Source organism: Orcinus orca, chromosome 10 (assembly GCF_937001465.1).
Source record: "Orcinus orca chromosome 10, mOrcOrc1.1, whole genome shotgun sequence".
NCBI classification, from domain to species: Eukaryota; Metazoa; Chordata; class Mammalia; order Artiodactyla; family Delphinidae; genus Orcinus; species Orcinus orca.
In genome coordinates, this window is record NC_064568.1 from 6,928,051 (window position 1) to 6,942,727 (window position 14,677).

Here is a 14,677-nt window from a genome sequence, read left to right on the forward strand (position 1 = left end):
CGACGGGAGAGGCCGCAACAGTGAGAGGCCCGCGTACCGCAAAAAAAACAAAAAAACAAACTCAGTGTGCCCACAAGAGTTCTGACTGTGAGGGCCACACTGAAAACACCTGGAGCACCTCGCCTAAAAACAACAGCCTGCCAGAGAGGATACAGAGCTAAATACAGCCTCACTTCTCAGTTCCACGTAAGAAACCACTGAGCAAAGGCTTAAGGACAAACTACTTTCCTTCCAGCTGCGTTTAGGTTTTTTTTATAACTTTATCTAGGGGCAGCCCATCTCACCCAAGTAAGACTTTTCCTCCGTTCCTTCACACACAGAACTCCTCCCCACCTCTGAAGGCCCAGACCTCCAAAACCTAGAAAGCAAATCCCAGGCAACTACAAACACTGCCTGGCACAAACCAGGCCCTAGATAAATATCTGTTCAAGACCTGATTAAAGAGACGGATGACGCTCACACAGTAGCCAGTAACATAAACTAGGGCGCCTCTCCTCCCTCTAACCTGGAAGCAGCAGACTGACTGCAAGAGACTGAACCTTTCCAAACTCACGATCAACTTTGTCACACATACATACACACACACATACTCGCACGCGCCGAGAAAACTTAATCTTTTTTTTTTTTTAAAGTTAACATAAAATTGGGCTTCCCTGGTGGCGCAGTGGTTAAGAATTCGCCTGCCAATGCAAGGGAGATGGGTTCAATCCCGGGTCCGGGAAGATCCCACATGCTGCGGAGCAACTAAGCCCGTGAGCCACAACTACTGAGCCCGCGCACCTAGAGCCCCGAGCCCCACAACAGAAGCCAGCACAATGAGAAGCACGTGCACCACAATCAAGGGTAGCCCTCGCTCCCGCAACTAGAGAAAGCCCGCGCGCAACAAGGAAGACCCAACGCAGCCAAAAATAAATAAATAAATTTATTTTTAAAAATTAAAAAGTAAGAGTTAACATAAAACAAATGAGTGGATGAACTGCACCTCGTCCATGAAGCACTCCTCAGTCTGCCCCCCAGTATTATGAAATCCTCCTGTGTGTTCCCACTGGGGAACTAAACGCTGAACCTCCAAAATAAACCCTGCCCCACCACGCAAAACCCCAACGTGCTGGATACCATAACCTTGGTGAAAAGCCACACCAAGAACCAAATTCTTTTTCTTGGTTCTGTGCTTCTAAGTACAGGGCACAATTCCCTAAATTTACAACCGAAATAACATACATCTGTGTCTCCGGGGCACGCCATCTACCTCCCAGCGCAGCGAGCCTCCATCCGGACTGACTGTGGGTTACAAGCACCTGAGGAATATTTATATATACCTGGCAGCTCCGCCCACACCCCAGCATAACCTCATCAGGGTGGCAGGAAGGCGCAAGGATTTTAAAGTAGTTCCAAAATGCTGCCAAGTTTGCAAACTACCTCTCCACCGACCTTCAGGCCATCCTCTGACGTCTTCCACTTTGCTCTCCCCTGGGGAGACCCCAGAGATCTTAAGAGACCTGGTCTTTTTTTTTTTAGTATCCTTTCACCAAAATTCCCATCTCCAACATCTCAAGCCAAGTGGAAAGGGCTTCACCATTTGCAAGGAGTCGGGGCCACTTACCTTAAGGCTGCAGGCTTCCTCCTGGAGAGAAGCCATTTCTTCTAGAGAAGGTCTGGCAGGGCACAGAGGGGATCCCCCTGACGAAAGGAACTCTCCTGAGCTCTGATTCAGGCCTCCTTTGGAGACGGCCCCACCCACACCTGGGCCAGAGGAATGGGAGGAGGAGGAGGAACTTCTGCGGCGGGATGAGCCCCAGGACACACCATGCTCCTTCTGGGTTTTCATGCGCTTGGGGCTGCTGGCCCCTCCAGAACGCGACACAGAGCTGTGAGCTGGCCGGCTGGAGGGGGCCACATCACTGGGCTCCCGGAGGCAGCTGCGCTTGCGGGAACTCCGCTCCGAAGGGCTGCTCCAGTGGTACTTGACCTTGCGCCTCTCCGACGCCATGGGCACCTGCAAGGTGAAGAGGGGGCCGGGAATCCACCACCACTCCTGCTATAGCTGCCCCTCCTCAGCCTCCCGCTATCCCGGGACTCCCCGAGGGAGGGCAGGCCAGTAGGTCAGAGCCAGGGGCTGGCTTCACTGACCTTTCCCCCTTCTTTCCACTGCCCATCACAGTGCTCAAGGTTTCAGAGATGTCAAAGCGCTTCGAATGTCTGCGATTCCAAAGCGCTTCGGAGAAGTCCAGAAGGTCCCAGGATTTACCAAAGGCTTCGTTCGATTTGGTTTCCGAGCCCACAACGTGCTTCCGCGATTACCAAGCGCTTCAGTTTGCACAGCGCTACTTCGGGGATGTCAAAGCGCTTCCGGGACTACGACGCGCTCTGACTGAGTTTACAATACAAAGCCCTTCGCAGATGTCAGCGCTTAAGAAGGCTACAGGGCGCTGCTAGGTCCACACCTGGAGGCCAGACCCGCAGTCCCTGGGCGGACGCGCGGCCCGGAGGGGCCCGGAGGCCCGAAACGCCGAGCGCGGGCCGCAGAGCAGGGCCAGACCCGACACGCAGCCCGCCCTGCCCCCGCGGCCCCGCCGACCAGCCCCGGGCCGGAAGGGGGCGAGCCGCCCCTCAGAAGCCGGTGGCGCCCCAGTCCGCCTCCTCCCCGGTCCGCCCCGCCCCGCCTTCCGTTCCTGCTCCCGCGGCCCGAAAGTCGGCCCCGCAGTCTGCACCGGACTGACGCCCTGCCCTGGCCGCCCGCTCGCCGCCCGCTCGCCGCCCGCCCCAGTCCTGCGGCACCGGCCCTGCCTCCGCCCGAGTTCTGACCACACCGGCCGCCGCTGCGCCCGCCTACCGGAATGAGCAGTGAGGTCTGCAGCCGGACGGGCGGAGGAGGCGGGTCCTGCGCTGAAGGGAGGGCGCTTATTGGTCAAATCGGCAAGGGGCGGGACTCCAAGCAAGACGGAGCTTTCCTTTTGGCCAGGAGGTCTGGAGGCGGGACCCTACGCCTTAAGAAGCTCGTCCATTGGTCGGAAGCTAGCCGGGGCGGAGCCACTCACGTTGGCTCGAAGAGCGCGAAGCTAAGGCCGGGCCGCAGTTCCTCAGGCCTGCCGTTGGTGTGGGTAGGGGACAAGGGGAGCCGGGTTCCCTAGGGCTGCTCCCTGCCACTCAGCGCTGTCCCCCTTAGCAGGACGCCTTCAGATCCAGATACGCTCATCGAAACCACACCAGTATCATCACTCCATTTACAGAGACCAAGTGACAAAACACAGAAAATGACAGAATTGGAATTAGAAATTAGAAACTACGGGAGAAAAAATAAAAAAGACTACAAAAAATGTAAAATATCCTTCTGGCAAAAAATATAAAAGTTAAAAACAAGGTACAAACTTGGAAAAACATTTGGAACACGTGGCAAAGGGCTGATGTCCCTACTATGTAAAAACTCTGGCAATAAGATATTTCAGTGGGCAAAGGAAATGAACTGATGAACGAAGCACATCACGAAATTCGTTAGATTTCATTTTAACATATGAAAAAATGGGTCCATTTCAGTCATTTAGAGTACAAATAAAATTATGTTTTCACCCATTAGGTTAGCAAAGATCAAATAGCGTGATAACATGCTTCGTAGTTGAGGATGTGGGGAAACGCACTTCCATACATCACCGTATTGGTGAAACCTCCTTGGAAGGCAGCACCATTGGGAGCAGGAAGAATGGAAACAATCTCAGTACCCAGCAAGTGAAGCTAGTTGCGTAAATTACAGAAGGACCATACAATGGAATACCGGGCAAAAAGAATGAAGTGCTCCAAAAGTACTGTTGAGGAAGAATGGCCAAGAAAGATGTGAGAAAACACAGGTTCCAGATTGAATGAAAATACCCTGTGTACAGCAAAAAAATAATAAATGAGAGACGAGTGGAGCCTCGAGATAAAATGTTTTTAAATGCCTGAGAGTAACCACTCTGTATTTGTGTGTTTCTAACTGCTTTATTGAGATATAATTTGCATACCATAAAGTTCAACGATATATAATTCTGATTTTTTTAGTACATTTAGAGTTGTGCAACCATCACCATAATCTAATTTTAGAACTTTTCATCACCCTAAAATCTTGTGATCATTACCACTTCCCCCCCCAAACCACTCCCCCTCCACATACACACACACACACACACACACACACACATCTAATTTCTGTCTCTATGGATTTGCCTGTTCTGGACATTTCACAAAAACGGAATCATACAATATATGATTGGCTTCTTTTACTTAGCATTATCTTTTCAAGTTTGCCCATGTTGTAGCATGTATCAGTACTTCATTTTTTATGGCTGAATAATAGTACATTGTATGGATATACGACATTCTGTTTTCATCTTTTGATGGACATTTGGGTTGTTTCTACCTTTTGGCTATTATGAATATTGCTGCTATGAACACTGGTGTGTAAGTTTTTGTATGAATATGTTTTCATTTCTCTTAGGTAGATACCTAGAGTGGAATTGCTGGGTCATATGGAAACTATGTTTAACTTTTCCAACTTTTCCAAAGTGGCTGGCCATTTTACAACCCCACCAGCAATGTATGAGGGTTCCAATTTCTCTACAACCCTGCCAGCGCTTGTTTTTTTGTTTGTTTGTTTGTTTTTTTGGTACGCGGGCCTCTCACTGTTGTGGCCTCTCCCGTTGCAGAGCACAGGCTCCGGACGCGCAGGCTCAGCGGCCATAGCTCACGGGCCCAGCCACTCCATGGCATGTGGGATCTTCCCAGACCGGGGCATGAACCCGTGTCCCCTGCATCGGCAGGCAGACTCTCAACCACTGCGCCACCAGGGAAGCCCCAGCGCTTGTTTTTGTCTGTCTTTTCTATTCCAGCCATCCAAGCAGGTGTGAGTGGTTATTTCATTGTGGTTTCGATTTTTTCTAATACCTAATAAAATTTATTTTAGATACCTGATAGAAATGACAAAACAGATGACAAATGTTTAATTTTTAACATACATGATAAAGTCACTGGAATGCTCTTAGTAGTACCCACATTCAGAGAAATGTTGTTAGTATTGCAATATTTGTCAAAATAAATCTATCTCATTTTAATTGGAATTTCCGGTCATTCTCAGAAATCTCTTTAGAAGATATTTTTCCCCCAGGGGTGTCTCTCTGTATGGTGGTTTTGATTTTCATTTCCCTAATAACTAATGAAGTTGAGCACAAAGATTTTTTAAAAACATTTTTTTTATCATCTCTGGAAGAATCCCCAAACTAGTAACAGCCGTTGCCTCTGAGAAGAAGAAATGAGGGAACTAAGATCCCAGTGGGGAATCCCCCATGTAATCTTTTGTACTGTTTGGGTTTTTTGTTTGTTGCTGTGTGCATCTATTAACTTAAAAAAAGTCAGGCGTTCCCTCTAGGAATTTATGGAAAGACACCTTGGTGCTCATGAACCCCTGGAATTCATATACAGAATTGTGTATGTATGAATTTACAGCTTGCTGGAGGAAGAAGGTCCAAAGCTTTCATAGATTCTCAAAGTGGTTCTCTGACCTCTTCGGAAATTTGTGAAGCCCTGGTCTAGAAATGCAAATCTGTCTGGGTAATATTACCCAATTGGCAACTGTCCTGTATTGCTCAAAACACTTTGGAAACATACTGCTCATAATTTTAAGGTGATTACCACACGCCAGGTCATATTCAGGGCACATAACACGGACTCTGGTTGAATCCTCACAGCCACCAGAGTTTAAGACAAGGGTGGGACTTCCCTGGTGGCACAGTGGTTAAGAATCCACCTGCCAATGCAGGGGACACGGGTTTGATCCGTGGTCCAGAAAGATCCCACATGCCGTGGAGCAACTAAGCCCATGCGCCACAACTACTAAGCCTGCGCTCTAGAGCCTGCAAGTCACAACTACTGAGCCCAAGCGCCACAACTACTGAAGCCTGTGTGCAGCAACGAAGACCCAACGCAGCCAAAAATAAATAAATAAATAAAAATAAGGGCTTCCCTGGTGGCTCAGTGGTTAAGAATCCACCTGCCAATGCAGGGGATATGGGTTCGAGCCCTGGTCCGGGAAGATCCCACATGCCGCAGAGCAACTAAGCCCGCGAGCCACAACTACTGAAGCCCGCGCGCCTAGAGCCCGTGCTCCGCAACAAGAAAAGCCACCGCAATGAGAAGCCCGTGCACCTCAACGAAGAGTAGCCGCCACTCACCGCAACTAGAGAAAGCCCACACGCGGCAACGAAGACCCAACACAGCCAAAAATCAATAAATAAAATAAATTTATTAAAAAATAAAAATAAAATAGGACACGCTGAATTTAAAAAGACTTGCAACGTGACTTTTCAGAAATATACCCACTGCAATAAATGTTAGGTACATGACAAAAATAAACACTTAATGTCTTTTTAAAAATTTATTTAACAAAACAGGACAAGTGCATTTTCAAAGTATTTCTGTAGCCATGTCTCACCCGTTCCTCCCCAACAGCCCAGGGAGGGAGGATGAATGCATGTTACTTACAAGGAAACTGAGGTTCCAGAAATTAAATTAGCAGCAGAATCAAACATGAACCTAGTTCTCCTGGTTCTTTATCTACCGCCATAAATAATACATACTCTCTAAATAAAAACTCTATTTAAAATATTACCATTAGTGGAATGGGAGGATAAAGGTGCAGAGTGGGCATTAAATAAATATCTGTGGGCTGCAATATTTCTGAAAGAGAAAGCAGAAAACCTCCAGAGCCTTCTGCCAGGTGTCTGGCATTTGTAAAACTTGAGACCTTGACGAGGGAGTGAAGAACCGAAATGGGACACAAGTTGAAAGTCTTTCATGTAAAGGTCATGGAAGTTTGCAGGCGGTTGGTAGCAAATATTACCCAGAGATCTTAGCTTTGGAAAGTTCCATCAGCGCTCAGAATGCTCAATCGGTTGTCAAGGGTGAGAGCCAGGCAATGGCATCTATAGGGGTGGTTATCGTCACATGCTCCGCGGAACCACAAAATCGCCCACATCCTGGGCTCGTGTATCAGGGTTTCCCCTTCAGTCTCCTGATAACCCAGAGCTCTGACTGACGAATCTCAGAAAGGAAGAGGACTTCATGGATTTCTGTGTCTCTGAAAGCTGAGGTCCCGTCTCCCCTAACTCACTGGTAAAATGGAAGTGTCTCTGCCGCTACCCAAGGGAAGCTGATGTTTGGTGTTTCCTGGGAGACCTTGATTCTTCCTTAGACCTTTTTCTCGATTGACGTTCATTTTTCCGATGGAGGACGAGGGTCCTCAGCTATGTTCGAGTCATCAAGGGCCAAAAAGCTCAATGCTATCCAGTTTCTCTTCTTTGTAGAGCCGGATATTCTCCATCAGTTTCTTTTTGGCCTCATTGATCTCAATTTTCCACGAAGTCTCTGTAGCTGACATTCAATGGAAAGTAAAGAACTTGAACAAAAGGTATTTGGAAACAGTTGTTATAATTCTTAGAAAGTCAGACTTGGTCAGAGTTTTTCACTTAAATCGGACTTCTGAATCAGGCCCTGAGTGGAATGAGCATTGTCATTGCTTCTGCCTTTTCAGGGAAGGCCTGTCACCTGCCGCCACCTTTCAGAGAGGAGGGGCTTCCCTGCTTCTCCCCTGGGGGTGGGGGGCAATGTTAGAATGAAGCTTACACTCTCTCTCTCTTCTTCCACTCACCTCCATGTGGGAGGAGGAACAACAGGAAAGGTCAGAGCCTGAGACACTCACAGAGCCACGTTTACCAGGGGATGAGGACACTGAATTGTAAAGGCCTTCCGAATTTTTATTTCAGAAGGAAACCTGGTGTGTTTGGACCCCAGGGTCAGAAATAGAAGCTATCTTTGGAAGCAGCTGGCAAGGTGTGAAGTGAGGATAGAGAGGCGGCCGGTGACAGACCACAAGGGGCTTTGCTGGTCCCAAGGGAGAGTTTTTACTTGGTCTCTAAGTGTAATGGGGAACCACAGAAGGGCTTTAAACGAGGAGTGACATGAGTTGTTTTTAAAAACCACTCTGGCTGGCCCCTGGATGAAGAACTGGTGAGGGGCCAGAGCAGATCAGGGAGGCCACAGGGAGGCTGTGCGCTCATGCAGCAAGAGGAGAGTAGCTTAGATGAGAGGTAGGGGGACGGGGACAGGCAATGCAGGGAAGCAGATGGAGCGGTCAGTGGACAGGACTGAGTGAGGGACTTGACATCGGGGGCCGGGGGAGAAGGAGGATGACTCTCTTGGCGCGGCCAGCTGGCAGGTGAACAGCTGGATAAGCAAATGAACGCGTGAATGCGGGAGAGAAGGAATAAATGATAGACTGAGTTGGGGACATAAATGAGAGTGTATAAGGACTCAGATCCCACGCTTACCATCCTGGGGAGGTTCTGCACTGGCGCAGGCCTCAGAGGAGGAGTCAGCTTCCACTGCCCCACCAGCCGGCAGCTCGCTTTCTCCATCCGCTGGGCGGGGAGGCGAGTAGGCAGCCCCGGCCCAGGGTGCCTCCCTCATGCAGCAGGAGGCTTCGAAGCTGGAATTGTCCACGTCGTCCGTTTCTTCTGGGGTATTGGAGGAAGAGCCTGTGCACTCGGAAAGACCACTCCAAGGGAGCGACGTCTCCTGACCTCTCAGCTGCTCTTCCACAGCAGCCACAGAGCCACACACCTTGGGGAAGAGAGAGAGAACGCGCCACAGGCACAGAGATACAGATATTTGTACTTTTGCTGGTTGAGACCCTGGGTCTAGCTGCCCCAGTAATACCTATGCTGCCTGCAGTTTGGTTAAATGAGCAATAAATCATTCATCCTCTCATTCATAGGCTCCCTGCTTCCTTCTCTGTTACGTGGTTACGTGTGTGTCTGTGGGTCGAATCTAAAAATTCGAGTTGAGTTTCTATCACTTTCAGCTAGAAATGCCCTAAGTAATATAGATATTGCCCTTGAGGGCTTTTCTGGTTAGGGAGGTTAGTAAAATTAGAGGCAGGCAGGGAAGGAATATTTCTTCTTTACACACACACACACACACACACACATAAATGGCACACAAACCTACCCTTAGTAAAAATAACAAATTTCATTTGCTCAGTGCCTTGCAGTTTACAAAGCACATTTGACACATACTGTAAATGACTTTTTAGAAATAAAAAATTAAAAGATCAGAGAGGTTAAGTTCCCTGCCTAAGGTCACCCACTCAGTGAGTGGCAGAGCTGACCACTAAACACAAGTCTGCTTCTCTTCAAGGCCATGACCCTACTGACCTCTCAACTTCCTAGCTTGGTTGTGAAATACTGCGGACAATGACCATTTTCATTCCTCTTTGTATATGAAAGTGCCCTATCCCCTTTATTCTACATAGCAAATGCTTCCTCATGCTTCAAGGCCCAGTTCAAATGTCACCTTTTGAGATAAATCTCCACAATATATGCCCAATAAATACTTGCCAAGCTAAAAACTACAAGACTACATAACTAGGTTCTGGCCTAGGTTCTGGCCTATGGGAGAAGAAGTGATGTGTGCATTTCCAGGTCACACCCTTACGAGGAAGGGTATATGTTCTCCTTTTTAACCCCCTTTTAGTGGCTGGAATGCAGATGTGATGGCCTGAGCTAGAGCAGCCTTTTTGGATTCCGAAGTGGAAGTCACATGATAAGGGTAGCAGAGCAACAATACAGGAGCCCAAATCCCCAATACTGCGGCACTGTGACATCAGCTCTGGACTGCCTACATTCAAACTGTTGAGCTAAACAGAACAAACTTTTATCTCACTTGGAGTCTCCTCATTATAGCAGCTTCTTTGAATGTACTTTAAGTGATACACTGAACAAAAGAGTAAATTGAATGAAGGAATGAAAGAATAAGTGGTTGAGGGAGAGAGATCTTTTTAAAACATAAGTCTGATGATGTCCTGCCCCTGCTTAATACCCCCAGTGACTTCCTCAAAATCCTGACTGTGGCTGCAAAGCCCTCTGTTGTCGGGCTCCTCCTTCCCCAGCAGCCTCATCACAAGCCACTCTGCCCCAGGTACTCTGTGTTCTAGCCACTCTGACCTTATTCCAGGCCCTTGACCTTCTAAGCTCTCTCTCAACTCAGGCTATTTGCATGAATTGTTCCTTCTGCTTCAGTTGCTCTTCATCTGCTTACACATCACTTCCTTGGGAAAGTCCTGGGTGGGGACCCCGTAATATGCTACACCAGCGCTCACCAGATGGTTACTGCACAATGTCTGTGAACTCCAGGAAAGTGGAACTGGGCCCGCCTTGTTCCCCGATATATCCCCGGGGCCCAGCACACCGCTGCTGAATGAGTGACTGAACACTGTGGCACACGGGCAGCTGGAGCACAGCCTAGACTGAGAGCGGTGACTTGGTCTCTAGCTCCTGCCATGTCCTGGTGCAAGAGGGTAGAGCTGGGGCTGAGCCAGGAGTCCGGAGGGCTCTGACAGAAATTCCCTCTGGCCTCATCTCCCCCTCTCTTGGCCTCAACATCTCCATCTGTAAGAGGGGAGGGTTGGGCTATAGCAGTGGTGGTTTTTTTTGTTGTTGTTGTTGTTGTTTTGCAGTACGCAGGCCTCTCACTGCTGTGGCCTCTCCCGTTGCGGAGCACAGGCTCCGGATGTGCAGGCTCAGCGGCCATGGCTCACGGGTCCAGCCACTCCACGGCACGTGGGATCTTCCTGAACCAGGGCACGAACCTGTGTCCCCTGCATCGGCAGGCGGACTCTCAACCACTGCGCCACCAGGGAAGCCCTAACAGTGGTGTTTGAAGATTTTTTTTTTCAGCTACCAAACCCTTTCCTCAGATAAAATACTGAGACCCCAATACAATTATGAGAAGTGACAGTGGATGTCTGGTTGGAGTCATGGGTGGGGCCTGCAGCCATCCACAGCCCTCTTCCTGCCTCTTCCCAAGGAGCCCCTCTCTGTCAGACACCCCTTGAATCACTCCGTGGGATGATCTCTATGAGCCCTCTCAGGCAGTTATTTTGTACTTAGAAAGGCCTAGTAAAGTTGGTGCCCAAATTTACACCTGTTACCATGGAAACCCCCTCTGCATATCCTGTCCATAGGAAAATGTTTTATCCTCTGTGGTAGTTGATGTCTGCCTAGTCCATGGGTTAAAGAATGATCCCTTTCTCTGGAACCTGGCCCTTCCACCTTCCAGGCTTGACCCCCTGGCCACCGGGTTTATATACCGGACCCCCACCTTACCTGATAGGCCAACAGGTAGACACCTGACCCTAGCTAAGCCAATCAGTTTCTCTCACTAAGAGGTTGGAATTGGGCCGCTCAGTGAAGACAGAACCATGACATGTAAATGAATAATACGGCTGTATCCCCTGACCAAGAGGATGGAGGGAATGAGAAGGGGCCTACAGAGAGGAGGAGAGATAAAGCCCGTTCAGAGAAAGCAGGCGGACTTCTGTTATATCTGAGGGTGTGGTCCTGGGCACCCTCAGGACCAGACTCCAGCTTGGCTGCTGGGAGCTCCAGCAGATACTGCTGTTTGCAAACAAATATGGCCCTGGTGTATGAAATCACTTCTCGGTAAAGGCGTCGTTAAAGGGATCGTGACAGAGCCCCTGGTAAAGCAGACTCATGCAGCTGGGGAACCGAGGCCCTGCTGACGCAGGACAGGGCTCATCGCTGGGGGAAGGCTGAACGTGAGGCTCACCTCCGCCAGGCTGGCGTTGCGCCTCCGCAGGCAGAGGCAGGCGGCCATGGCCAAGGCCTCGGCGCAGGCCTCTGGCAGCCTCCCTGCTCTCTTCTCCAGGTAATTCTGGCAGATCTCCTTGGCCATCACTTTCTCCACATCTGTCTTACTGGAGCAGAGCTGTGTGGTGCTGCTGGGAATTTCACTGAGGAGTAAATCCTTCTGTGGGAAGAAGAGTGGAAACACCCCCCGTGTGAGCTGCAGGGGTGTGGAGTCTAACCACACGTGCCCCACCCGCCTCCAGGATTGCACCAGAGCGGCAAACACTCAGAAAACCAACAGTGTTTTTAAAACTAATTGCAAGGATCCCAGGACCAAGTAAAACGGCAGAACTGGAGAACTGCTAAATTCCCCACATGTACAGGGCATTCCATACCACGCTCATAAGCCCCATCAGGCAGGGGGGTCTTGGGTTGCTTCATCAGGAAAATGGGGATAACAGGACTAACACAAAAATTAAATGACATAGGGCATCTAAAGCATAAAGTGTGATAAAGTGTGATACTTGACACAATCAACATTCAATAGTCTATTAGTGATAATAATTAATAGTAATAATAGCTACCATTTATATAGTACTTACTACGTGCTGAGCACTTTACTTACACCAATAATTCATCTTATTAATAACATTTACAGGAAAAATCTCTCATGATACAAAATAAACATTTTAGGATGTAGGATTCTGACCCATGTATATTTAATAGGAGATGTACTATATATAATATTATGTATATTTTTATATTTTAAATTTTGTATTTACATGTTACAACATTTTACGCTACTTAGAAAGCAGAAATCTGAACTATTCCTAAAACAGAAGATATGCTGTATAAATAATAATAAATATATTACTATATAAGTATATTTGTATAGTACAAATTATATATTACATTGCACATGTATATATTTACTTATTTGCAACTTATATAAATATAAACCTACTTATATAAATAGGTTACAAATATATTACTTGTACTGATTAAATATATTAAATATAGGAAATTAATATGTAATATAATTATGTATAATATTGATTGATATAGTATATAGTGCATTAATCTATCATATATTAACATATGAGATGTTAAAAAAATGAAACATTTATATGTATTTTTTAATATTTGTGGTATATTTATGTAAACACTATAATATTTATATATAAATTTTCCATGTATATTCTACATATATACATATTTATATATAAAATATTGTATACTTTAAACAATATGTTTTAGATATATGTATTTGTAATGATATTTCATAGATATACAGTATTTTATATGGTTACACATATAACTACATAAAACATTTTATATAACTATATATAACATACAATATATAATATATATTTACATATAATATATAATACTTTAAATAACTATATAAAATATTTATACAGAAATATTTCAATGCACTGTATATGTTATATGCTACATGCATTATATAAAAATATTGTGTAATATTTCATGCTATATAAAATGCAAAAATTGAAAATCCATGTTATAAATAATATAAAATATAAATATATATTTAAATATAAATAATATAAACTGTGTGTATATATACATATATAGAATAAATACCAGGGGGCAGGGTGTAAAATTTTAACAGTAGTCATCTCCAAGAATGATTTCTATTTTATTTTCTATATTTTCCTATATTTACTAAATGTTCTACAAGCCTGTTTTGCAGTTATATTTGGAAAAATAAAAGGGTTTATTTTGTGTGTGTTTTTTAATAAATTTACTTATTTTATTTATTTATTTTTGGCTGCGCTGGGTCTTCGTTGCTGTGCGCGGGCTTTCTCTAGTTGTGGCGAGCGGGGGCTTCTATTCCTTGCGTTGCGCGGGCTTCTCATTGTGGTGGCTTCTCTTGTTGCAGAGCATGGGCTCTAGGCGCACGGGTTTCAGTAGTTGGGCTCGCAGGCTCTACAGTGAGGGCTCAGTAGTTGTGGCTCACGGGCTTACTTGCTCCGCGGCATATGAGATCTTCCGGAACCAGGGCTCGAACCCGTGTCCCCTGCATTGGCAGGCGGATTCTTAACCACTGCGCCACCAGGGAAGCCCTGTGTGTTTGTTTTTAACACCAACAGTTCCTGACCTCCTATAATACGTCCCCATCTGTTAACTATGGCCTTCAGAAACCCCAGATTTTGTGACAATCTGGCCCCTGCAGACCTATCCCATCTCCTCTCCTCCCTCTGTCCTTCTAGCTCACTGTACTCAGCCACTCTGTCTCCTCCTTCTATCTTGGAAGCCCCTAAGCTCATCCTGCCTCAGGGCCTTTGCACTTATTCTTCTCTCTGTCTACAATGCCCCTCCCTTGAGCTTTATCATGTCCTGGTCCCTCCCTTCATTTGGGTCTCTGCTCTGATGTTACCTACACCAAGAAGCTTTCCCTGACCTAAAACAGCCCTCCTCCAACTCTTTCACTCTGTCCCCTAACATTACTTCACATTTCTTCATAGCACTTACCACTGGCCTGGAACGACACATATTTTCATTTACTTAAATATCCTTTGTTCTCCTCCCCTAGAATGAAAGCTGCAGGAGCGTAAGAACTTTAACTTTGTATCCCCAACACCAAGAACAGTACCTGGCAGATAGTAAGTTCCTTACAAATGTTTTCACATATTGTACAAGCTAATTTATTTTCTGGTTAAGTTTCTTCCTTTTTGTGTAATTTTATTATTTTTAATAGAAGTGATTCATTAAATGTAAAACTAAATTTTTATTGCTTCATACAGCTTTGTATACAAACAGTTATAATTCAGAGTAAAATATTATCAGAGATTATCAGACATGGGTTGTGATATTTGCTTCAAGAACAAAACAAAATAGTCCCCACTCTGCCTCAGTTTCCCAATTGAGAAAATGGGCTTTCTAAGGATCCAAAAAATACCTAGACACCTGACACCATCAATAACTCAGTACCTGTAGACTGAAAACCTAAAACTGGCAAGGGGTTCATTTTTAAATGCCCTTTT

General features: G+C 46.3%; 2 protein-coding genes across 42 annotated transcripts in view; both read right to left on the reverse strand.

Annotated features, from left to right (window-relative positions):
- The window catches only part of TATDN2 (TatD DNase domain containing 2), a 64,833-nt gene extending 61,962 nt beyond the window's left edge, over positions 1–2,871 (reverse strand). For 39 of the 40 annotated variants that reach the window (XR_007479799.1, XR_007479779.1, XR_007479777.1 and 36 more), the window contains exons 1-2: positions 2,131–2,866; positions 1,604–1,996 (exon numbers count right to left, since the gene is read on the reverse strand). Coding sequence is in view for 1 of the 40 variants with exons in the window: in XM_004274828.4 (XP_004274876.2) it covers positions 1,604–1,990 (387 nt within the window). In the remaining 39 variants the exon portion in view is untranslated. Of the gene's footprint in view, positions 1–1,603; positions 1,997–2,130 lie in introns of all 40 variants that reach the window. The other variant, XR_004485890.2, reaches the window with a different exon arrangement.
- A 3,378-nt stretch (positions 2,872–6,249) lies between these two features.
- IRAK2 (interleukin 1 receptor associated kinase 2) overlaps positions 6,250–14,677 on the reverse strand; it is a 58,489-nt gene continuing 50,061 nt past the window's right edge. For both annotated transcript variants that reach the window (XM_004274827.4, XM_033437358.2), the window contains 3 exons: positions 11,650–11,850; positions 8,352–8,643; positions 6,250–7,395 (listed from right to left, as the gene is read on the reverse strand). In XM_004274827.4, the coding sequence (XP_004274875.1) occupies positions 7,283–7,395; positions 8,352–8,643; positions 11,650–11,850 (606 nt within the window). In that variant the 3' untranslated portion in view covers positions 6,250–7,282. The remainder of the gene's footprint in view (positions 7,396–8,351; positions 8,644–11,649; positions 11,851–14,677) is intronic.